Source organism: Cannabis sativa, chromosome 8 (assembly GCF_029168945.1).
Source record: "Cannabis sativa cultivar Pink pepper isolate KNU-18-1 chromosome 8, ASM2916894v1, whole genome shotgun sequence".
Lineage (NCBI taxonomy): Eukaryota > Viridiplantae > Streptophyta > Magnoliopsida > Rosales > Cannabaceae > Cannabis > Cannabis sativa.
This window is the reverse complement of record NC_083608.1, coordinates 36215456-36241070: the sequence shown is the minus strand read 5'-3', so window position 1 is coordinate 36241070 and position 25615 is coordinate 36215456. Positions and strand designations below refer to the sequence as shown.

The window sequence follows — 25615 nt, the reverse complement described above, 5'->3', positions numbered from 1 at the left end:
GGTTAAATTTTAGATGGATAACTTCAAAATTGTGATTGAAGTGTGAGACATGACTTGATAGAGCATTGAAATAGTTTCGAAACGCAAGTTGAATCGTGTCAATCGGGTCAATATTGAGTGAGTTATGGTCGTTTTACTGAAGGTCGTTTATAACCCAACGCCCCAGTTAACATCCAGCGTCCAGGTTGACATCGCAGCTCCTAGGTTGACATCCCAGCTCTTATGTCAACCTGTGCGCTGGGTAAGTGAGAAAACGTCTTAAGGATGTACTTTTTGATGCTAAATGATATTTTGACATCACTTAGTCTATTTTTGTGTTTTGGCGAAGCTGGTCACCAATTCTCAGGGATGTTGTTCTGCAGAAATGAGAGACTCAAACTCTTCATTTCCGAGCGATTTTCCCATGTTGGAAATGAGAAATGTGAAGTTGTGAATTTGAATTCTTTGACTTCATGGCTCTCAATTATTGTGAAAAACTAGACGAACGGTCGAGACGGAATCATAATCGAATAAGCAGAACTCAATGTACCAGGCCATTTATTAACTTGGCCGTTGGGTGCTTATTTCGGAGCTTTTGGAATGTCGTTTTGATACTTTCAAGGTTCTAGAACTTAAGGATGAGGTCTCCTACCCCATTTTTGTCCATGCCGCAGAGAATGCTCGGATCAGATTCGACATTTGAATGATCAAAACCAGCGCACCAGGTCAACCTAGGCGTTGGACTCTGTTAATAAGTCCTCGAGTTTGTGGTTTTCTCCCCAAATTTACTTGAATCTTCATTATCTCTGATGACGGAAAAAATGCCCTGAACACTTTTTCAAGAAACTGATTAGAAACAGCCCAAGTTGACAATATGTCAACCTGAGTGCTAGGCCCAGTATTAAGTGTCAACATGGGCACTGGGTCCTAGTTTTGGCCTTTAGAAGTTCCATTTGGTCCCCGAAAATAGTTAAATCTTAATCTTTACTGAAAAAGGAGAATATTCCGAGAAGAGTTCTCAGAAAATATCTTTAGAATTAGCCCGGGTTGACAAAATGTCAACCTGGCGCTGGGCCAGCCCCAGGTATCAACTTGGGCGTTGGGCCTTGCTTCTGGCACACAGGGAGTGTTGTCTCTACCGCAAAAGTACCTATTTCTCCATTTTTGATGATGAAGAAGAAGATGCACGACTCGAATTGCTGATCTAATACTTGGAAGTTGCCCAGATTGACAAATTGTCAACCTCGGTGTTGGGTGCCCAAATACCGAGTGCTTTGGGTGCTCAAAACTAAACTTTCTTTGAATTTGATTGTGATGCCTCAAATATGTATGTGGTATGTCCAATTCATGTCCCAATGCAAAGTTTGACCTATTTACTTTGATCTTTGGTTGTTGTCTTATCATTGAATCTCTTGTCACATTGTGTGTTTATGTGAATATAAATGCTGTCTTTGTATTTTCTTAGGTTGTAGCCTTATAGTTCTTTAGCATTTCATCGGCTATGTTTCAACAAAGGTGGTCTTGTTCATCTCCTCAATTTGATAGCAGAGGAAGCCTTCGTCAACTCTTTAGCTTTATAGTGTAGGAGGCCTTCAACATCCCCTTGGCTTTACAGCAGAGGAGACCTTCAACATCCCCTCGGCTTTGCAGCAAAGAAGGTCTTCGTGATCTCCTCGGCTTCACAGCGGAGAAGTCTTCATCATCTCCTCAACTTTACAGCAGAGGAGGTCTTCTTGACGACTGTCAACAATGTGTTGTAGCAATCGCTGGATGTTCATTGGTCAATTGAGCATGCAACCAACTCCCAAATTAATATACCCAAGATGGGGGTAATGTCTTCCCGGTCTTGGGTGCACCTTAGAGTGATTTTAGGTGCATTCGCCATTTTATCCTTGGTCTTAACCTTAGAGGTCTTCGCCGTCCCTTCTGTTGTATTCGCAATAAAAGAGGCCTTCTTCGCCCCTTGGTTGTCTCGACAACGAAGGAGGTCTTCTACTTCCCCTCAGCTGCTAGCACAGTAGAGGTCTTCCTCATCCCCTCGATTGTTATCACAACGAATGAGGTCTTATTGGTGAATATCAATGATGTGTTGTAACATTCGCATGCTACTCTTTAGTTGCTAAGGATACGGTCGATACCAACTGCTGTTGAGAACTTGACAAACATGTGGTAGATAATTGAGATGGCTCGAAGGTCGTTGGGTGTTGACTTTTCAAGGAGATATGGTGTCGATTACTATAAAGGTGGTCATAGTTATGTTTGCTACGGGGCAATTTTGACTGTGAGTGGTAATATGATTTTACCATAGGGAGTGACATTGGCTCACCTAAAACCATACATGAGTTGCTTGCATTGCTCCAGATCTCTTAGGGAGTAACCCACTCTTTTTCAGGGACTGTTCTGATTAAAATATTGGTGATGTTTGATCATTAACCATCACCTTTGTCACCATTATGTTTGAAATTTTATTAACATTGCCTGAATTTGACTGCTCTTGGCCTCAGCATTTATCTCTTAGTAACTGGGGTGAAAAGCTTTAAAGTTTGTATGTTGAAACTATCTATTATCAGCAAGATAGACCGATGTTGAGGTGTAATGAGTTATTGCTTGTGTGCTTGGTGCTCAAGCATGAGTTCACTTTATGATCACAAGTGAGGTGAATCACTGTCGAAGAGTAGTGCAAAAAAATCTATCAAATGTTCTGTACAGGAGCAAAATCACAGGTTGTTGAAGAACCTTTGCTTGATGATTTCAACTCATAGAACTTTGTTAAAGAAAAAACTCCAAGGGAGGAAAAATAAAAAAGAAAGATTGGATTAAACTCGTGCTAAGTACAATGTCTCATACTTAGGAAGAGCTTAGTCACTGAAAGAATACCACAACTGAGGTACTGTCCCACTCCCAGAGGGTTTTCTTCAATAAATTAGAAAATTTATTCTGGACGCAATGTTATGCTTCTAGAGAGCTTTCTACAATTGATGATGCTTTTCTTTTCTTTTTAATATTTATGATCCAAGAATGAATACTTGCACTAGCACTTTAAATTTATAAACTCGGTTATTATATTCTTGTGTGACCTCAAGTGTTTTTATCATAACAATGCTTAACTCTAGAGTGCAAATAGTTTCTATGTGCGATTGTTCAACTTAATTAAGTTACCAGTACTCGCACTAGTACTTCAGGATTAAGAAACTTGGTTACTAGAGATAACATCAATATTTCATTAAACCATAGAAATACTAACTCAGGTGTGCAAAATTCTTGAATGCCACTGCAACCACTAGCTCCTGTATACCAGGATAACACCTGGCTCTCGTATACCAAAGTGTCTGTGACATACATGGCTCTCGCGTACTATGATTTTCTATGAATGCTCATGTAACGTGCATAGCTCCCGTATACTATGTCTTATTTGCCATTCGAGTGATCGAAGAAATAATTTCATTGGTCACTTGTGTGAAAACTTAATAGCTTAAGACCATTTATAAGAATAACATGAAATGGACTACTCCATTTATAACTAATGATTTTGTTAATTTTGAAATAGAACCCCCACATTTTTAAATCTAGCAGTGAATCTAACCCTAAGAATTCACTCTTAAGAATCTTAAGAATCGTTTGGTGATGGTTTTCCGTTGATTGGACAAAGCTACATCTCCAAACTAATAGTAGAAGATACACATGATACGACACCAAGTAAGCAAACCTAAGGCTTACATAACATTTCAGTAACCAAAAGAAGACAAGCAACTTAAGTTTTCCCACAAAATAGAAAAAAAAAATATCAAAACTCTTCATTGATCAAGTTTGTACTTTTTTCCACAGACCATGAATCACATACTTACATGTCAAGCTGTTCGGTAAAAATCCTACTTTCTGCATTCTATCCTGCAAATCCAACAACCTGGCCACATCTCCATGCTCGCTGAAAACCTTGGCAACTGCGTTATAACTCTGTGTGTCGAAAACTTGGAACTCCTTGGCAAAGAATTCAAGAAGTGATTCTGCTTTAGCAACATTAGTTTCTTGGCAATATCCATTTACTAATGTCCTACACATCTCAGGGTCTGGTGATAAACCAGATTCAGCCATTTCTTTCAATAAGGATTCACCTTCTGCAGTTCTATCTATTCTACACAAGCATTCCACAAGAGCTTTGTACGTGACAAAGTTGGGATTAATGTTGATATGTAACATGTTATCCTTCAAAACTAGTGCCTCAGTTACATAATCACATCTGCATAGAGACTCAATAAGCTCATTATAGATAATAGCATCAGGCACATAACCATCTTGAGAAATTCTTTCCAAAAGACTCTTAGCAGCAAATGGGTGATTTGCTCGACATAAAGCAACCATAAGATAGTCATAGATACCATGAGACACATTGACTTCGAATCTTTTAAGTTCTTCAACCAAATTCAAAGCTGAGAGCAACTTACCTTCTTTCTGATATCCATCAACAAGTACCCTACAAGTGAAACTGTCTGGCAGGATCCCATTCCCAATCATCTCATGCAATAATGACCTGCATTCTTGTATCTTTCCCTCATTGCAATAACCATGAATAAGAGTATTATATGATACAATGTCTGGATTCAAACCTCTATGGACCATTCTGTGGAAAAGCTGATGAGCCTCCCTCACTCTTCCCTGTCGACAGAGCCCGTTCATCAAGGCTGTATAGGAAACCAAATCTGGAATCACATTCCTTCTATACATGATTCTGTACAAGTAAAATGCATCCCCTAGTCTACCTTTTCTGCAGTAGCTATTGATTAAAGTGTTATATGTAACAACATCAGGGTCAAAACCTTCTTCTTCCATCTTTTCTATAAAAGCATTCACTTTATCTACATCCTCATCTTTACACAAGACATGAGTCAAAATATTAAACGTATAGCCATTTGGGTGTACACCAATTCTCCCCATTTCTTCATAAACATGCCAACACTGCTCAACATAATTCATTCTCGCCAACCCATTCAAAAGACAATTACAAGAAATCACACTGGGAATAAAACCTACCTCTACCATCTTTTCAAAAGCACCAAAACCTTCTCGAACCATACCTGTTTTCACATAAGCCTTTATGAGCATATCAAAAATAACCGGATCCCAGTTACATTCTTGGGTACACAAGACCAACGTTTGGAAAATGTCCTCCTTTGGCGAAACATCTTTAACCATCCCTATCAGCTCAGATAACAATTTCATGGCGGGCGAAAAATTTCGAGACCAAGCCAAAATATGGAGAACAAGGCAATAGTTCTGAGTGGAAGGTTTGAGACCCAGATCATTTTTAACCCAGTTAAAGAATATAAGCGCTGAAGAGTAATGAACTTGGCATCTCAACAAAACCCTTGAAATTTCACGGGTACCCAGATGAGGAAGAAGGCCTTTTATGCTATTTTGGAGAAGGGAAAGACTCGTGTTGTCATGTCTGAGGGTTGAGCATATGATATTGACAATATTGGCGGGGTTTTGGTTCGGGGGAAGAAGATGGTAAAGAGGGATTAAACCAGATTTGGAGTCTATATCAGGGACTGCCAGTTGGGAAGAGGAAGAAGAAGAAGAAGAAGAGGAAATGGTGGAAGAGATGTCCGAGTTTAGTGAATTGAGCTTAGAGAGTGAATCTGAAGAGAAATATGTGCGACCTGAGTTGTTTTGTATGTTACGAATTCGGCTAATGTAATGGGTTGATGAAGCTCGACTCATCAGAGCAAGCAAGTATCGAAAAATCAAAGAGTAGAATGAGAACCAACAGAAAACAGGGTTTAGTTTAAAGTTTTCCTTGAACAACATGTCGCGGCACTTTATTGTCGTTTAACATGAAATTCACATTTTTATTTAGATGTGACAATTTGTGTTCATGGATAGTGTTCGTCTTGTATGGAGACTTAGGCTTAGGTATTATAAATAAATATTAAACCCAAATCCGACCTTTTTTTTTTTTTTTTTTTTTTTTTTTTTTTGACAAAGTGATTTAAATCACTCATGAATTTACGACGCCCATGTCCGCCACCGGCGCTGGAATCTCCTCGAACCAGGATAGCTCATCGTCTAACCGCAGAGCATGCTTTGCCAACCATGAGCCGCTAAAATCTTAGAGCGAGCCCCATGGGACAAAACTGCCCCCGAAAATTTAGACAATAAAGCTATAACATCTTCAAACAACGCTCCTAACTCAATAAATACTGAAGTTCCACCTGAAAAAAAATATCAAAAAAAAACATAAAACTTTAATTAGAAAACTATTCAAATTGAAGAGAATCAACCAACCACCAAGACTAAGCAACTAGATCTCCCTATAAAATACTAGAACTAGCCAAAGGGATTACCCTTTTGGCTAGTAACAACTAAATTATAGCATTCTACTTCATAACCTTCATAGGATCCCTATTCCTTACTCTTACTCTTTTAAAATCAAACATAAATAAAATTTTCCTTTTAATATCCATTATTCCTTAAATATTCAAAATATTATATACTAATTATTTCATTTTATCTCTTAAAAATATTACTTATTTATAGAATAAAACATGTCAAAATTCTTAAGTAAGTCAAATTATTTATTATTTTATTTATAGCGTAAAACATGGTATCTATAATCTTTATTCAAGCTAAATTAAACTAAAATTGTATTAATATCCTTAAAATTTAAGATTGCACTTTTCACATTCAAAAGTACCATTTTTCTAATACCACTTCATCATACATTTAATTAATAATATTAAATTAATATTAATTAATCCAATTCGGTATTATGACATAATGCTTCTTTATTTATTATTTAAATAAATAACCTCCTAATTATTATACCATTTAAATTATTATAAAACTATTCATATTAGTATCTTCCTATACAACTAATAAGGCAATAATCTCAATCTTCATTAGCATTTACTTCCCATTTATTTCAATATCTTCCCAAAAATAAAAAATAAAATAAAACAAAGTATACTCAATTCACAATTAATGTCCCTACCTCTAATTTATTACAAAATCCCACATTTATAATTTATTACCAAATTAATATTATGTTATCTATAATAAACTAATAAGGCAATAATCTCATAATTATATATCATAATTGTTAGCTATTAAATTTTATAATATTTTTACAATTCATGATATCTTGTAATTTTAACCAATTACCCTAAATAATTAGTGACCAGCCATAAATCATACGTTAAAACCTTAAAAGGCACCAAATCCATAAACAATGGCACAGCTCATCCATCAAATTTGTACTTCCATTTCTTCCATCAAAAAACTAATACCACTCATCCAGAAATTCTTTAAAAATACAAATAAATATAATAATTTTGGTACATTCCCAAAATATTGACAACAAACCAAATTTTTATAATAATTTGACTTCCCAAATATATCTGAACCAATATATTCTCATTAGACCATTAGTGTTTCCACCTCCCTTTATTACAAGATCTTCAAGATTCTTATTCTTCAATTTACTTAATTAATTATAATATTAGAATCTCAATACTAAAATTCTAAACACTTTCCTTTTATGTTGAAAATTCCTAAAAAAATATAAACCAAAAGATAGCTAATAGGAATTAGCGATTAAAGTAAACGCTCTTAAACATTATTTCAATTAAAAATATTCTTTAAAACATACCTTAACCAAAATAATCCTTTTATTCCGACTAATAAATCTGTATAGTGCATAACTTATTAACTTTAAAATATTAATGTGTCAAAATTTTTTTATACATTCAATACCGAAAAACGTGAAAATATAAACAAACTACCCTAAATACTTAGGGGCCCAACCATATAATAGGTGCTAAAGCCTTGTAAGGCGCCAAAGCCTTGTAAGGCGCCAAAGCCATAAATAATGGCGCAAAATAGAACAAAATCAATATAAAACAAACCTATAACAAAAAAAGAAAACATTGAAAAAAGAAAGAATAAAAAAGAGTTGTGAAACAAATCCGACCTATTTAATTGTGTTGAAAACTAAAACTCAATCCCAACTTGTTTATAAACGAGTTAATTCAATCTAATAAATTTATATAAAGAACCGTGTTTAAATTTTATTAACTTATCAACTATTAACGTGTGAGATTTATGAACAATTTAATATGTCTAATATAATTTATATGTAATAAATATAATAAATATAGGAGTATACCAAGTCATTGTCGTATTATTTTCAAGTTAGATGTCTCATTCAAAATCACCTAAACTGGTTTAAGAAAAATCCAAACTCATTTATTTTGTACTAATTTTGAATCGTATTATTATGTCTGACCTATTTGTATCCCCTATTTTTATCAAGATTAATCGAGCCTCTTTTAATATTTTGGACATTCGATAGTAAAAATAAATAAACTTTTTCAAAAAAATATTATTATAACATAAATGAGGTTCCCATAATATAATTTGATAAATTATGTTCACAAAAATATCATGTACCTTATATTCAATTTTAAACTAAATGTAACAAGCTACAATATTTTAAGGTTTTACTTTTAGTGCATTGTTATAGTTTTTTATTATCTTTACAATGTCTTTTGTTGACTATTGAGTATAAAATTAGATGTATGTAATTTTTTTTTTTTTTTGTTTCTTTGTTTGTTTGAGACATAATCTTTCAAATATAATTTTATCACCATAATTGTAGCTCTGGTACAAAAATTAGAAAATATATATATATTTATATCAATGAAAATGAAAAGTATCATAATTCGTCTATAGAAACTAGTTGTAATCTCTCTGAGCAAATTAGTGGTCAGCAGTTGTGTACAAGGGAGGTATGTATGTTATATCAATGAGCAACCATGGTAGCAAGCTTAAGCTGCTTTTGTAGAGGCAAGTAGTCTTTCAGAGATAAGCAAGTATGGAGCATAACACGCAACAGAAAACCACCCATTTCATTCTCACTTTCATCAATAGGCTGTACATCACTACTATATTCTTCTCCCCTGGAAATATGTGTCACCCAATTGTGAATGCGCTCCGTTGAAGCCAAAAGATTGAAAACAACAGATTCGGCGATGTGGCTCCAACTGGATTCCGATAGAAGAGAGGTTAGTGTCAATGGTAAATCGCTCAGCACTGCCTGTTTATCAAGAATCAGAAGAGCCATGTATTTGCTGCAGCTACCGGATAGCAGACCTACAAACTGCAGTGCCTATAGGAGAATAAGAAAAAAAAAAACATCACATAAGTACATAACTTTGAAACAGAAAACATTAATTTTTAAAGATGGCAAGCTTGTGTGGTAGTATGAGCCTATAGGCGACAATGCCAAATGCAACATATTTAACAAAATTTGATTTTTTTTTTCAAGGCAATAGGAGGGTTGAGACTTGAGAGCAGTTTATGGTACTGTCATCAGGAACGGGAAATCTATTTTTATTGCCAGCGAAACAGGAAATCTATGCAAGTGCCTACCGTGGACGGATAACTTGAAACACAACTGATTTCTACTGCATCAATAAGCCACTGTCTTTTGACACTTCCCTCCGCACTTTGTAAAGCAGCTACAACTTCAGTCAGCACATCCCATGTACCTGAAATGTTAATAGTTTGTAATGGCATTTGAAACGATATCTTCTCTAGTGAATATAACGAAAATAGATCAAAAGAACTGTAAAAATTGGAAAAAAAGAAGAAGAAACAGTACAACTAACCATGAGACTTGAAGTTCAACAATTGAGATTTTAGTCTGCCCAACTCAGTGGATGCCAAGCAACCAATTCTAGTTAACCTAGCTTTGGCTTGAATTTTTTTGAGAACCTCAATAACCTGATCATGTTGTAGCAGGTCTGTCTTGGACACCTGGGATATGAAAATGTTGAAGTTATAAAACATGCATCTTGACGAACTTGAAAATAACTCACCACATAATCTCAAGCAAAAACCAATAAACAAGAACTCTTACACTCTGTATAGCAATAGTGTCAGTAAGGGGAAATTACAACCTTACATTTTCACAGGACAAAAGGCCTGCTAATCTTATGAAATCAAATGAGCATGTTTGTAAGACAACTGGAAGAATTTTTCAAGAGAGAAACCAACAGAAATAGAAAATAAAGAGTAGCTATACCTCCAGGAAGTTCAATATCCAAGTTCGCCGAGCCTTTGCTAAGCATCTAACGGCATTAGACCATTCTTCCTCACAATTCGCCTGATCCATCTTGATAGTGACATCAGATTGCAACAGGGGCAACAAAGAAAAGAGCACCTCCATGGCTTTCTCAACATGAGATACGTAGTCTAAAGAGTCAATTGAAGCTTCATCCAAACACTTACAAAAGCCCTTCCAACATGAATTTCTCAACATGCTTTTCTGATCTGTGTCATATAAAGGGTCTGAAGTAATTGAAACCAGGTACACGGTCACATCGTCAATCAATTTCTCAACCCTGGAACCTGAGAATACTTTTATAAGGTCTGCCAGATGAATAAGCAGATAAGACTGAATATTCAGCTCTAGTGTTCTGAGCCTTGAAAGATCAGATAGCTCATCAAGGAAATTCAGGAGTTGATCAAACTGATTTGCATGGGCTAGTGAGAATGTGATACATTCCTCCCTAAGGGATCCTTTTCTATAAGATGAATCTTGATGTAGCAGCTCAGCAACCTGAGACTCATATCTCATGCAGCGCCTAATAATTGTTCCCCAGTCAAAACTTGGCAACCTAGGAGCTCGGGAGAGACAACGTAACACTGTTGTAACTGTTGCGATAGGTGTAGTGCTACCTGTCTTGAATTAAAAGTGTAAGAAATTAGTGAGAAATAAAAGGAAATGTCACTAAGTACAAATTTGTAATTTCGCTGTGTTTACTAGAGAGGTTCATGTTTTTTTATTTTTTGAAAAGGAAGAGGTTCGTGTTGGAAACCGTTAATTATCAGGATAAGCTAAAAATTAATTTCTGGACTCTTGATCAGAGACGAGGGGGATAAGTGGAAGCAGTTGCCCCCACTAAAATTCTTGATTTATAATTTTACACACAAATCGTAACTTAGTATTATTTATTTATTTATTGAGACCATAAAAGAATATATTTTCAACAATATCCTTGCTAGGATTTTTTTTTTTTTTTTTGCCTTCACTAAATTGTCTTCCTCTATTTTACCCCCCACTGCAAATAGGGCTGACACATCTCAACCATTGTCTGGACTACTAGTTCTGTTGCATATGACTCTTTCAACAAATATCTTTAACCAATCAATCAACCAAGATTAAAATGAAAGAGGAAGAAGAATAAGAGAAAGAGAAAGGAGAAAAGAAAAACAGACATGACACTTTCATTATGAAGAGAGCAACTGTAAAAGAAAGAGACACAAAAAGATAACGATAAACTTGGAGTAACAGACTTTACCCCAGAAAGATTGAGATGCATTAGCCATGAGGAGAGCTTCAAAACTGCACTATCATCGGCAAACGTTTGAGAAGACTTCAAACTAGTTATGTCGGTCTTAATACCAGTATCAACATTAAGAAGTTCCTTCGACCACAGTTGATTTCGAAGAAAAGAAACTGCCCATGCTGCATATTTTTGCAGTTCATGGTCATCAGAATTCTGTGCAATGAGAAATATCTCTTGCATCAATGATGTCAAATGTGGCTCGCATACAGAACTTGAAAGTAGAGGACCAATGAGATGATTGGACACCTGTTTCATGATCAATAACTTCTGACCATTAATTCAAAAGAACAATAAAGCAAGAAAACTGAATCAAAGAAAAGAAAAAAACCCATTAAGGCAACATGATAGGTTACCTTCTTTTCAGAATTGTGTTGTAGCAACATGGATTGGGGACGCATCTGAAATAAGGTTCCAGCATCTGCACCCATCGCATTAACAATTCCAATCATGGCACCCAGGTGGACCAAGGCAGGGTAAGTGTCGGAATAACAGCTTCTGAATAAATCTAGCAGAACTTTTACAGACTGAATTTCAATAGAGTTCACTCCTTCATTCAATATGCAGGAAACAAGGCTTCCTGCTCCTATGCAAGATGCCATCAACAAGCTCTGATGGAAAATGCTTGATCTCTTGACAGAGAGTAATTCTGAAATAAGTTCTTTATAACCGTTCAATAGTTGGTCTACTTCATTCACATCCATCAGTTCCATCCTCAGAAAGAAAGCCACTATAGAGGGTAAGGCTAAACATGATCCTACTGATAGAAGTGTCTCAAAGCTCTCAGAGTAAGAGCCAGAATAATCAACCAACGAAGTTACATGTGGAATCCATGACATTATTAAGCTCTTTATCTTAAGAACAGCATCATGCAATCCAGCCCTGTACACAGCACCAATTGAGCTTGCCAGGCCAAGGACAACTCCAGAAACACCCCATATATCTTCGTCCAAGTCATCACAGTTCTCATGTGACAGTTCAGCATTCAAATTTGTATGTAGACCATATTTGCTCGATGGGAAGTATGCAGAGAGACTTTCTATAATATTAGAGGGAAACTGAGTGAACTGACATATTGTGAACAATAAGGTGCTAACTATCTTTCCAAGTAAGTCTGCTTCTGACATCTTGTTTGGTTCTTCATCCAAGTCTGAGTAATCAGTTGCTTCAGCCCTTGTAAGAAGATCTTGGCATGAAAATCCCAAGCCAACTCCACAGGCTCCTTTGACAAGAGTACTTTTGGTATTACACAAAACCTGAAAGCACATACTTGAGTAAGAAACATGTTGATCTAGAACCAAGAGAATAAACAGAAGTTGAACAGTTTGCAATTCAATAATCATATTGACAAATTATGACATAGAAAAGCATATTCATATAGATATGCAAATAACAACTCTAAAATCAACTGGAAACCAATTTTAGAATTTTAAACAAGCTACATGTAATAATATCTAATTAGCTTAAGTATCTATCCATTTCTGCATAACCTGTATTTCAGAGTCAAAAGATCGTCTTACTTCACATCTAGCAGATTAGTACAGTAACTTTGCTAGTGTAAGTTTTTGAGAGAGAAACAAGCAAAACAAGTGGGAGAAAAAGGAATATCCAGCATGGATAGCATTACAATGAGAAGAAAATAAAAATTAAATGAAAACAAAGTGACTTCTCACAAAATGGAGATAAGAGAAATTTCAAGTGTTAAAGGTTGTTTGGCATTGACAAAAGTAACAAAAAATTACAAGATTTATGTTAACTTGTAATATGCCTTGCACTATATGCACCCATAATTGCCAACTGAAGGTAAGAAGCATAAATGTAATGATTAAACAAGTATGCAAGTATGACTATTGAACTTATCAAATATATCATTTCATATAGAAAATTAGGAAAATAAAAAAGCCCACGCACTATTTACTAGACTCATAATAGGAAGTAATCAAAGTAGATTAGTATACCTCAAGAAGTCCATTTATGTTTTGAAATTTCTGCTTGTGATCAGTTACATGCAGGCAACTAGTGATTAATCCAAGAGAAATTGCAGATGACCATTGGCGGTGCTCATGCTCATCCTGGAACAACCAACTCAAAAGGAAATTTGATGCAGCTGATTTGACAGTATGGACAGATGGAGGCAAAACCTAACAAAAGCAATAAAAATTTGGAATGAACAAAGCATGTCAACCACGAAATTACTATCTGCTAAGTGGGTCTTACTTTGACTCAAATCAAAATTAAGGGACTTTGTCTCAGTAAAGATTAATGAGCTTTTGACAGCCTCAATTGAAGATTCTATTTCTAAATATACTTTATAAGCAATTAATTTCCAACAAATTTAGTCTAGAAAGCATTGGAAAACCACACAAAAATCTTACCCTGCAAAGTGCACCAATAGCAAGAGCAATGTTTTCAGAAGATCTAGGAATAGCATCTTTTGCAATATGTATAATTCTCTGCATGATGGCAAGATGGGAAAGAAAAGAAAAGAGTAACATTATAATTTCATAAGTATCATTGTTGTGAAAATAAAATGCATGAAGGAAAATTCAAATGTAAGTTTCTCTCTCTTCAACAGATATTGGACCTTCAGAATGTCATTTGCAGCTTTTGTAGTTTTCTCTAAGCTGATTGATGGAGCTTTAGCATCAACATATAAAATATCAGCTCTTAGCCAGCGTTGCATAAATGTTTTCCATGATTGAAGTGAAAGAAGAGCAACATAAATGTTTCTTGAAAGTGGAAGAGATGCAGCTAATTCAAGAAGTGTCTTCTCATATGCAGTATGCACATCATCTAGTCCCTGAACATAAATTAATGTTAGAACAAAAACCATAAAATACATTATATTATATTATACATATAGCCACAATTATTCACCTTTGATGTCCTTTGGGAATTCATATCTTTAGGAGTAACTGAAAGACATAACAGAGCTGCACCAGCTAACTCTCCAGCATTAGTTCCTTTCCCTGCAGAAATAATTTCAATTGTGAAACAGAAAAACTAAATGAAATATTTGTTTAAGTCACATGGAAGAAAAAAAAACATCAATATAACAAGAGGGCTACCATCAGTCGTGAGAGTTATAGATGCGCGATAAATGTAAAAAATGTTGATATCATTAGTCCACTAAAGTTGTGCATAAATTAATACATGGAAAGTTATCATTTTTGGATTAACATTCATTTTAGGCATATTATTTACAGAAAAAAAAATCAAGATACCACTTTTGACCTTTTCCAAGAAAGTCCAACTAATTGCTAACCGGTAAGCTCATATGTAATGTTGTATAATAATGATAATTACGATAATGTAACAAAATTAATTACAGTATCTACAGTATACCCAACTATCAATACCTGATGGAAATATCGCCTGAGGAAATACATCCAGCAGCTTCTCAATTTTACTTCTTGCTACTCCTTTTTCCTTGCGTACTCGTCTCCTTGTTCTGAAGCATACAGATGTAAAGGTTTTCAGAACTGGACTTTACCAAAAAAAAAAGTTCACCAAGCTAATGAAATAGAGTATATAGAGTCTGTGTGTGTGTGTTGTATATATTGCTTACATATGCTCATTTGTTATGATCTTGACTTGGAGTTCTTCCATGGCCCTAAGTACATGCAGATTTGTTTCAGAAAACAGAACCTCTGAGTACACTTTCTTGAAATCTGGAATTTTTTGCTCAAGGAGTGATACCTGGGAAATCATGCATAAAATAGAATTATCTAAAGGAAAGTACATAATTTTGATACAGACTATTAGCTAGAAAATCTAGGCTAGTACTCCACTCTGGAAACACAGCTTATGTTCCTTAATACTGAGAAGGATTATCAAGGGAATACATATGGAAGTATCACAAAATTCACCTCATACTGAGCCAAGGCTTCTAGGGCAGAGACTCTCGCCTTTTCCCACTGAAATTCCTCCTGATCAGGGGAAGTAGAGGTGCTTATACCCCACAAAATGTGCAAAACTTCCTGTGATGGTTCATGATATGCTTCAGCATCCATTGCACCCCATCTTAGAAGAAGGCAAATGCTGCCAATAATCATAAGAATCAAAACTTGTTAAAGAAAAACAATATACAATCCTTGTAATTATTATTTGCTTTCTTTCAATGGATATTGGAAGTCATATTAAAATCAAAATGAGATATTATTTTGTTAGCAACTACCCAGTGTTGATCCTTTTATGGCTTCACTAGATCAAAGGGATTGTTTATGGGGCTTGGCTATAATAAGCTAACTTTTTTATTTGTATCATTGTGTTGCTGAAATAAACAAGAAATAACAAAGCAAAAACTGCTTGAAGCAACAATTTTCTTAAAAAAAATACTATGTCCAATCCTTTCCTGAATTCACATGAGCCATAGGAAACTCTAGCACATTGCTAGGTATGTCCCTGAGGAGTCATATTTAAGCAATTAACACATTACAATCAAGTACATATTTTCACAACTACGGTGTTTGGCTATGAATTTCTACTATGAGTCGAACAGATCAATATTCCATGAGAATGATAACTAACATATGGTAAGGAAGGTGGTAGCCATATGAACCCTTAGTCTAGAGTTAACACTTCAAATGTAGAGATGTTACCTTTGTGCAAGAATTGAATTTCTGGAGTAGTCAAGCACATGCTTTGAAATGACGTCCCAGGCTGTATAAAAATCTGAATAGCAGTATGTAAGAAAAGGATTCTCATAACACTATTTGTAAACTAAGAAAACCTCCTCCAGTTATTATAAATTTAAAAAGAAAAAAATATAAATTGGGCCTTTTACTAAAAGTAATTTTTCAAAGAATTCTAGGTTCCCAATCTCTTTTTCTTTCTTTAATCACACACACACACACACAACAACAATAACATAAATCTAGATCAAGTTTTGGGAAGAAATATGAGGACGGAAACATGTGTAGACCAACATGCATTAATATATATATAAGCACACATAAAAGGTCACAGAAAATCCAGCTTACCAACTACATCAGCTTCACAAAGATGAGCAAGGCTTTGAAATCCAAGAGCTTGGATTATAGGGTCCCTGCTCTCAATACAAGCCTGTCAATACAATCCCACAAAGACAAAAGGAACATACCTTAGATTTTTCTCCATGAAACAAAACTACAACAAACAGCTGTAAAAATTCGTACCGAAACAGACAAGATAAGGTCCACTCCCCTATCAGGGTTCTTTCTGCAAACATCATTGATGGAAGCAGCAATACTGATGCAAACATTTCTTTCAGACTTGAACTCAGTGAAACCTTTTGGAAGCAACACCCCCTATATATAAAAAAACATGAAATCCCTTAGAACATAAAAGTCACAAAAAGCAAGAGAAACCAACAGCATTAGTTTTGGTTTAGTCAAGTCTACTTTGTGCCTTAAATGGTCACAATAACAGAACATTATGCATAAACCCAGAAGATTGAATCAAGAGAAAGAAATACGGGATGTTACTTGCAAACTCCCAAAGGCACGATCATTCATCTCCCAGGTCTGACAAAGCAAACGTATGGCTGTTGCATATAATGTTCTGAAAATAAATTAAAAAAAAAACTCAAAATCAAGTAAATTAATGAAATTATTACAAAAGAAGAAAAGGACAATTAAACCTACAGAATATATTTAGCAATAGGGGATAGATTGTAGGACATGAGAAAATAAATTGCAAACATAAATTCAAATGGAAGTAAATATTATGGTTATCACAGTACATACGGTTTTGAGTCTTTCTGGAGCATTGGCAATATGGTTTGTACTATCAGTGGTATCATCCCAGAATGTGATGCAAGTGCAGGAAGCATGCCTAAAAGTTTTAGCTGCAGAATAAATGAATGAGCAAAATACTACCCATCAAAATCATAGAGCTGAGAGGAAAAATGAAATAACCAGTGGTAGCACCAAGTCCAGAATATAGAAGAGTTACTTACCAACATATTTTGGCTGGTATCATCCTTCTTAGTGAATATGTTATTGTAAAATAAGATTGCTAGCAAAAATTGAGTTCCCATTTTAGGATCCATGATGGATATGGCGGTTAAAGAATCTACAGCAACACCCCCTAATGATGGATGCATCAACAAAACACCAGCAATAGCAGAGAGAAACAAGGGCATTTCTACAAAAACAAATAATGGGGAAGATTAAATGCAATACAACCAAATCATATCACTTTCAAAGAATTAAGTTGAACAACTATTCAATAATTTTAGGTATATGAATGTGGACAAAAGAACCAGGTATTCAAACATTTTACCAGATACAAAAACTTCTTGAGACGGAGCAAGCGGTAGAATGGATTTTCTTCTATCAACAATCCTTAAACAATAATGTCTTAATTGAGAACCCCAAAATCTTGGTAGATCATGTATTTCTTTGTCATCAATTTCACCACTGGAAGAAAATCTTAAAAAGAAACTGGATGATGAATTGTGATCCTGTAGCAGAACAAAAATATTCATTTAAACTTCAATCATAATGAACTTCCCTTATTTTAATTTCTCATTAAAAAAAACATAAGTAAGAACCGAAATAAATAGAGAAAAGAAGTTCTAACTTCACGTCTGCGAGCACAACAGTTTGATAATAAAATAACAAAACTTAATTTCCAAAAATTGACACTTGTAAAATATTAACATTTTCGAGTGGGAGGGGAAAACCTGAAACCACTGATGCTGCATAAGTCTAAAAATGACAGATCCAAGTGTGCTAATTGGGGGCGATTCCCTTTCCATCGTTGGTTTGCCCTTAGTTGATATAACAGGTTCTATCAACAGTATCTCTAACATGCTAAGAAAATCAGTTGCTGCTCTTTTGACAGGTTTTGATGGAGATGACAACAAGCTGATGACAGGAAATATTAACAAGAGCTCCTCGCTTAGAATACATGATGACTGGCCAGCAACAGATTCTGTAAGCAAATGAGGAATAAATAAGCTAAATACAATGAGAAAAAAGACAAGGGCATCAAAGCAAAGATTCTCCTCGACAGAAGTAGGAAATTGACAGGCAGAATAGATCTTACGAGAATGAAAGAGTTTGATAGTACAAGTAATTAGAAGTAGCAAAAAAAAAAGTGGCATTTACTTGAGAAGCACAGCCTAAATAGAACACAGTTCAGTGCACATTAGACCATAATACTTAAATTGGTAAGGTAATCTTTTTTTAAAAAAAAAAAATTTGGAGAAAAGAAGGTACTTTAGCGGAACATAATACTCTTTCCAGACATTCAGCAAAATTATATTCTTTTCAGATTTTCCAGTTATTATAAGTAAAATTGAAGTGCAGATGTCTAAGGATAGTAGCTTACCATTTTCATGTTTCCATTTAAAGAGGAAGTGGAGGAGTTTTAATACTGAAAGTTGTTCATGATCAAGCTCTGACTGAATAAGGATAATAAATAGGGATAAAGTAGCTGAAGATAATTTGGGCATGTATTGAAACCCAAGTTCTTTCTGAACAGAGAATAAACGCCTGGAGACCTCAGTTATGGGCTCAATCCAATAGGAGTACCTATGACATGAACATACAGAAAGAAGTGTTTCTAACAGTTCCAAACTGCAAAGTTGAGCCTCAGCAATCAGCTGCCAAGAAAGGATACAACATTTGATAAATGAATGAAAACAAAAGCTCTTGGAAGCTTATCCATAATAAGTCTTATGCTTCAAACATGGTAATATGAGTTAAGAGTAAGGGAATACAATAACACAGCACAAGATGAAAATGTCTCCATTACAAAGTTAAACTTACCAATCCTTGTCCAGCCAAATGTCTAAGCACCACAACATGTGCATCCACCAAAAGTTCCATGAAATAAATGAAATTCCTAAAACCCTAAAAGAAGATTTTAAAAAAGAAATAAATAAATTATTAGCATTTTAAAAATGAAAAGTCTATGGTAAATTAAACCAGTCCTTCCTTCTCCTGGGAAGCAAACAAATTAATGCTCTAGTAACAACTGCACTTACTTCTGAATTTGTGCAAAGACTATGCTGAAGGCATTCTGTTAACAGCTTAAAGACAGAAATGGCCTCAAGAGAAAAGGAGCAACACAGAGACACCATCGATGATATTAAACTCCGTGCAAACATAGAGGAAGCAGAATCCGAAAAGGGTATCCTTAAGATTGAATAACTCAAAAAGGGTCTCAAAAAATCACAAATTTCAACCATCCCCAACTGCTTGTGGTGTGCTAGCAACAGTAAAACCTGCTGAACCAGTTCAGATTGAGCCTCGGATCGGCTTGAGAGAACCTGCCAACATAACACAAATGCCTCAATTTCCACTTAAGCCAACAACAATCAAGCACTGACTGAGCTACTTGCAGTATTACGAAACAATAATTCAAAAGGTTTAATTTTGGCCAACTGCCAACTTTGGTTCGGTGCTTAAGTCAAATATAAATCACAATTTGTAATCAATTCAAGAACAAAATTCAGTATGCATATTCAAGTGATTCGCAATACTTAAACTAGCATAACAACATTATGTACACAAAGTTCTTCTTACTTTAACAAACGGGTGGTTCTCAGTAGGAGAATTGAATCTCCATTTGAAACTGTTCTTCTTAATCCCTAGCCGAACAAGAAAGCCCAACCCTTTCACGAAGAGGTCAACAAATCGAGGCTCACATCCTTCAAGAGCAGACTGGAGCTCAAGCAACCCGCGAGAAACATCAATTTGAGTGTCCATAACAAGACGACATAACTCTCTAACGGACTGATCGACGACAGCCGGCGATGCAGAGTGTAGACACTGAGAAATAGCATCTCTTCCGGGCTCGGAATCAGAGTCCAGGTACTTGGGGGCAGACCGGAGCTTCGAGAAGATAGTAATTACGGCAAATTTCTGAAGTGATGGTTGGGGAACACGGGTCTTCTCCAACAATGGAGTGTACGAGTCCATCGACATTGGAGACAAACTGAATAAAAAAACCAGCAGAGATCAGTTAGTTACCAATTTGGGAAGGAGAAGAAAGGAGTGGCGGTAAAAGAAAACGACGTCGTTCTTGAAATTTGAACTTTTTTCATTTATCAGTCATCAAAAGTTTCAGGCCTATTAATATTCGTGTAATATTTAGATAAAAAATAAAATTACCTTTAAAAAAAAATAGAAGTTGGATTATTTTAGATTTGGTTTTACTTGAGACGTCTATAATAAATATTAGTTAAGTAAATAACGAGATTAATTTTTTTAGAATAAAAAATGTTTACTGAAAGCAATTGAGAAGAAAGAAAGAAGTAGCAGTATTAGCTAACTATTTATAGATATTTGGAGTTTGAAATTTAATTCCTATTCCAACATGAAATATTAAAATCTAAACATTTAATTGAGATTGATGTGAGATAAAAGATAACACATATCTAAATTTGAAACTCAATTTAAATCATAAAAGATATTTAAATTTAAAGGGTACTCTTTTGGTGATAGTATTACTTTTGCTTTAAAAGTAAGAACATTTATGTAGCTTTTGATTTTTAATCTATAGTAGTAATTAATTTGGTTATAATAGAGTATCTCTTACAAGATTAATAATTTTTTTATTTATTATTTTTTTAAAAAAAAAATACCACTCACTTACAATTCCATTTTTTAACTATAACAATCATCCCACATTTCCAACCATTTTTAAAATAATAATAATAAATAGAAGTTAATACATTCGATCTTTTAAATATCGATGAAGAAGTTTATTATTTATTTGTAAACAAAAATTCTTAATTTTTGCTCTTAATTACTAATTATTTCTCTAGAATGATCTTTTTCATTCTTTTTCCTTATATATACTGAATTGATTTTAGAATAATGTATTTTGGGATCTTCTTTGAAAGTGTTCATACTTAAAAATGATCTGAAATTAAGTTTAAATTTTTTTTGGAATTTCGATTTATGAAATAATTTTTATTTATAAAGTAGATCCATGAAATTATTAATCTTGATGTTAAAGAAGATACATGAAAAATTATTAACTTCATTTTTTATTTTAATAAGAGAGTTTTTTTTTTTCTTTGATAAAGTCAACTTTAATTTGTTAAAAGAAATATTAAAAAATTTATCTGTTTGACAACTCATTTTAATCCCAACATTTTTACTATTGAACCAATCAAAACTAAAAAAAATGCTCTCATAGGTGAGAGCATTTTGCTCTCACCTAAGAAAAATCATAAATTTAAATACTAAAAGATATAAGATTTTCAAAATTTGAAACGAAATATAATTAATTATTTAAATATTTTCTACGTGTTTCTTTATATATTAAAAGTGTCTATCTAACGGCATTTCTTGGTTTAACCGAATATACTTAAAAATAAAGAATATTCGGTTAAATTTAACGATTAGGTTTGATCTCCCGTTAACAAATAAACCCAATAATTAAACCAAAAAAATTAAACAATCTTTTAAATATTAATAATCTATTTTTAAATTAAAAAAAAAAATCATCTTAGCCACATATCTCTCTAACAAACTTATCTTGAGAGAATATTAATAATTTTTTTTATTTATTTTTTTTTAAAAAAAAAATCTTTATATATTAAAGTTAACCTCACGTTATCTAATGTTTTCTCTGGATAAGCATAGGAAGCAGAAATACCACTTCTATCTTTGTGTGATTGCATATATACCACTTTTGTCATTGACCCACTTTTTAGCTTTATAAATGGAGATGTTCATATAATATTAACACTTTACAGAATATTTATAGATATAAATTTACATTACAATGCTATGTTAAAAAAAGAACTAAATAGAATAATCTACTACTCCAATAATAAATTTATTTACAATTTTATAATTACACTAATATTATTTTTAATACATTATTAAATAATATTTCAAATATAAATATTTAATTTTTTCAAACAAAAAATTTGTAATCTTTAAAAATAAAATACATTCAAAATCTTAAAAAGACCAAAATCTTAAATGAAACTAGCAGTACGTGGCTCGGCACGTACATTCACCTAGTTATATCTTGTGCATCTACTTGTGTACATCTTTATATATTAGGTTTATAATATAAGTTATATTTTTAGTTTTTATTTTAATTATGTATATTTTAATTGTATAATTAATTTTTTTTTATATTATTTTTTTATTAAAAAATATTTAATTTAAGTGATATTTGTGAAAAATATAATAATATTTAAAATTTATTATTAATTATTGCCCAAATCCAAACATCGTTTGCTTTGCACAACTTCATTCTTCGTTTCAATGGTTTTTCGATATCAATCGTAGCACGAACATAAAGATAGTCTCACCAAATACTATTGAAATTTTTTGCATCAGACTTGATGAATGAACCAACATAATTACTCGCGTTCTGCACAACCCTGTCCAACATGAATCCCACTTTTAGATCATATATCTGAATCCACGTATCCAACTTGTGTAAATGAATCAATTTAGGATCTTCACCACTCTTTAGATATGGAAAATCATCTGAATCCTATTGAACGTCCATGGGCTACCAATGATAATTTGAATATCAATCTCATAGTAAAATTGGAATAGATAATGATTAGTATGTTAGCCCAAGATATGTTTCCAAGAGGGGGGTGAATTGGAAATTTAAGCTAATTTTAGAAATTTAAAAACCCCAAAGACAATTCATGCAAATATTTAAGTTTAATGCAATAACAAAGATAATCACAAGTATAAACAAATAACAAACTAGAAATGTAAGGAGTTTAAGGATAGAAATTGCAAACTCTTAATTTTTACAAGGTTCGGTAGAACTAAGCCACCTACGTCCTTGGTCTTCAAAGCTATGGACCTAGCTTTGAGTTCAATTATCGAGCCAAGTTAACGGGCTTGACTAACCCTTACAACCGGGGAATTTTTCACCAAGGTTTTTCCCAAACCTCTCACAATAGTTTTCTTCCAAGGACTATCAACCTCGACGGATTGTTGAAGTGCCAATCTCACTTTTCTCGGGTTGTTTACAAAACCGGTGTCAACCTCACCTACAACCGAGTTGTTTTTATACCGGTGCCAACCTCACCTCTCAATACAATGAATATGTAATTTTAAAATACAAAGTAAACTCTAGCGAATAAGATGGAAAACAATGTAAAATCCTAGAGAGAATTGCAAGCACACTAGAGAAGATAAGAACAAGTTTGGCTCAAGTGTGTGTGGTTGGTGTGTTTATGAAAAGATGATAATTCTTTAGTTTAGAACACTTAGAATGATGTTATATGATGAATAGAAGCTCAACCAACCTCCATTTTTGAGTGAAAAACGAGTTTATATAGTGTAGGAATGAAAACTAGCCGTTTATAGCCGTTAGCACATTTTTCGAGGCCACTTCAGCCGTGATCCGGAATTCCGGATTGGTTACAACCGGAATTCCGGATGGGAACCGGAATTCCAGATGCAAAAGGTTCATTTTTTTCGAACTAAAACGTGCATAACTTTTTACTCGTTTATCCGATTTCAAAAATTCCAGTTGCGTTCTCTTAGTTAAATGATATGTGATCTTAAAAATCAATTTAGAAAATTTAGATATCATTTTTTTGTGAAATAACTTGTCGCACAAGTTAGTGAGCCAAACTTTTGAACTTATAAATCCTAGTGTACTATGCAAATCACTTTAACAAGACTAAAGCAAATTTATACCATTTGATTATTTGTAGTCTTGATGTAGATGAGCTTCCTAGCTTGATTTGCATGTTTTGATCCCATGTTGAATTTTCCCGAGAGTTGACTTTTGACTTTGACTTTGACTTTCGGGTTGACTTTTGACTTTGAGCTTTTTGAAGACCTTTTTTGAATAGGGTCTTGACTTGTTGATCCCTTGATGAATCTTTTGCTCTTATGAAGTATGAAGTAGTTTATATACTTGTTGAATCTACTTCTTTGATTATGTTTGACTTTACCGAGCAAATATAGATACTCTGTGAACTTGCTTGCAAAATAATCAAGAAAAGATTAGTAACAAATAATAATCAAATATTTGTTTATCATCAAAATAAATGAGTGAATGACTTTTGGTCAACATAGTATCCAGTTCTTTGATATTTACTCCTTTGTTTAGCTGCCAAAGAGATGCCATTGTGTGCCTCATCGCATCGAAATCAAAAGTTTGTCCTATAAGAAACTTTCCCGCTAAATACGATCTATCATTCCTTCCTTTCTGAATCGCCAGTAATCAATATTTTTTCTTCCTCCTCCTCCAACCGTATTTATGCATATTGTTCCTCTATCAATCCCCAAATGACTACTTGAAGCCATACCAACCAAGACAAATAGACTAAACACAAAGATAAACAAAACTCTCACAACATGTAATAGACAAGACTTATAATTCTAATTTGTTTTTTTTTTATAATTATTTATTTTAGTGAATGAAATTTTGTAGATTTTTTCGAATTAGGTCAGGGCCTGTTTGGCACAACTTTGAGAAAAGCTAAAAGCTGCTTTTTGAAAAAACTGTGATAAAAATATGTTTGATAAGCAGTCTAAAAACAACTTTTTGAAGATTTTTTGGAGAAGTTACAGCTAAAAGCTAAAGCTATTCTAACCCAACTTTTAAAAAAGCTGTTTTGATTAAAAACTATGATAATTTTTTTTTATACTAAAATTATATTTACTTATTTATTATATATTAAAAAAATATAAAATATTTAAAATAAATTAATTATAATAAAATAAATAATTATTAAATCTCTTATTTTTTTTTTAAATTAATTTATATTTTATTTTAATATTAACAAACAATATCAATTTAAATTTTTTCTTATATACTTGAGTTTTTAATTTTTATTTTACATTTAATAAAGCATAATATAAAAATACTATAGATTATTTTTATCAAATGCATAAAAATTTAATTTGAAAAAAAAATTAAAAATATATAAAAAATAAAATATTACATAAAATAAGTTTTTAACATATTTGTGATTATAATAAATTAGATTATAATAATATATTAACAACTCACAGTATTTTAAAATTTAAAATTTATCAAACACTTAGTTTAGCTTTTTTTACAGTTTTGTTGCCGTTGTTTTTTCTCACAGTACAACTACAGTTATTTTTTCCATAGTACAACTGTGCCAAACTGGGAGTGAGTGTATCTCAAAAAGATTGTTCTTAGGAAGTGTAGATTTTCTTAATATAATTAATTATCACTCTTCCAAAAAAAAAAAAATCCCCAAAAAATCATAAAATTTATTAGAAAAAAAGCAAATTATTTTATTTAACAAAATAATTAAAAAG

General features: G+C 33.3%; 2 protein-coding genes across 3 annotated transcripts; both read right to left on the bottom strand.

The window, feature by feature from the left end:
- Window positions 1-3748: 3748 nt before the first annotated feature.
- On the bottom strand, window positions 3749-7688 carry LOC115701561 (pentatricopeptide repeat-containing protein At5g40400). Its single transcript, XM_030629379.2, has one exon. It carries the CDS (start codon window positions 5782-5784, stop codon window positions 3781-3783), a length of 2004 nt encoding a protein of 667 aa, XP_030485239.2. The 5' UTR covers window positions 5785-7688; the 3' UTR covers window positions 3749-3780.
- A 958-nt stretch (window positions 7689-8646) lies between these two features.
- LOC115700522 (protein RST1) lies at window positions 8647-20424 on the bottom strand. 2 transcript variants are annotated; one of them, XM_061102873.1, is made up of 25 exons: window positions 19901-20424; window positions 19360-19644; window positions 19142-19225; window positions 18702-18975; window positions 18052-18302; window positions 17649-17829; window positions 17323-17510; window positions 17111-17238; window positions 16850-16925; window positions 16541-16672; window positions 16367-16448; window positions 15986-16058; window positions 15254-15425; window positions 14953-15083; window positions 14744-14835; window positions 14262-14353; window positions 13969-14184; window positions 13760-13837; window positions 13343-13525; window positions 11741-12640; window positions 11340-11633; window positions 10061-10720; window positions 9645-9792; window positions 9406-9524; window positions 8647-9142 (listed from the first exon to the last, which is right to left on the bottom strand). In XM_061102873.1, exons 1-25 carry the CDS (start codon window positions 20300-20302, stop codon window positions 8777-8779), a joined length of 5607 nt encoding a protein of 1868 aa, XP_060958856.1. In that variant the 5' UTR covers window positions 20303-20424; the 3' UTR covers window positions 8647-8776. The 2 variants fall into 2 exon arrangements, with proteins under 2 accessions (XP_060958856.1, XP_030483931.2); XM_030628071.2 differs by having other exon boundaries at window positions 17111-17211.
- Between the last annotated feature and the right edge of the window lie 5191 nt (window positions 20425-25615).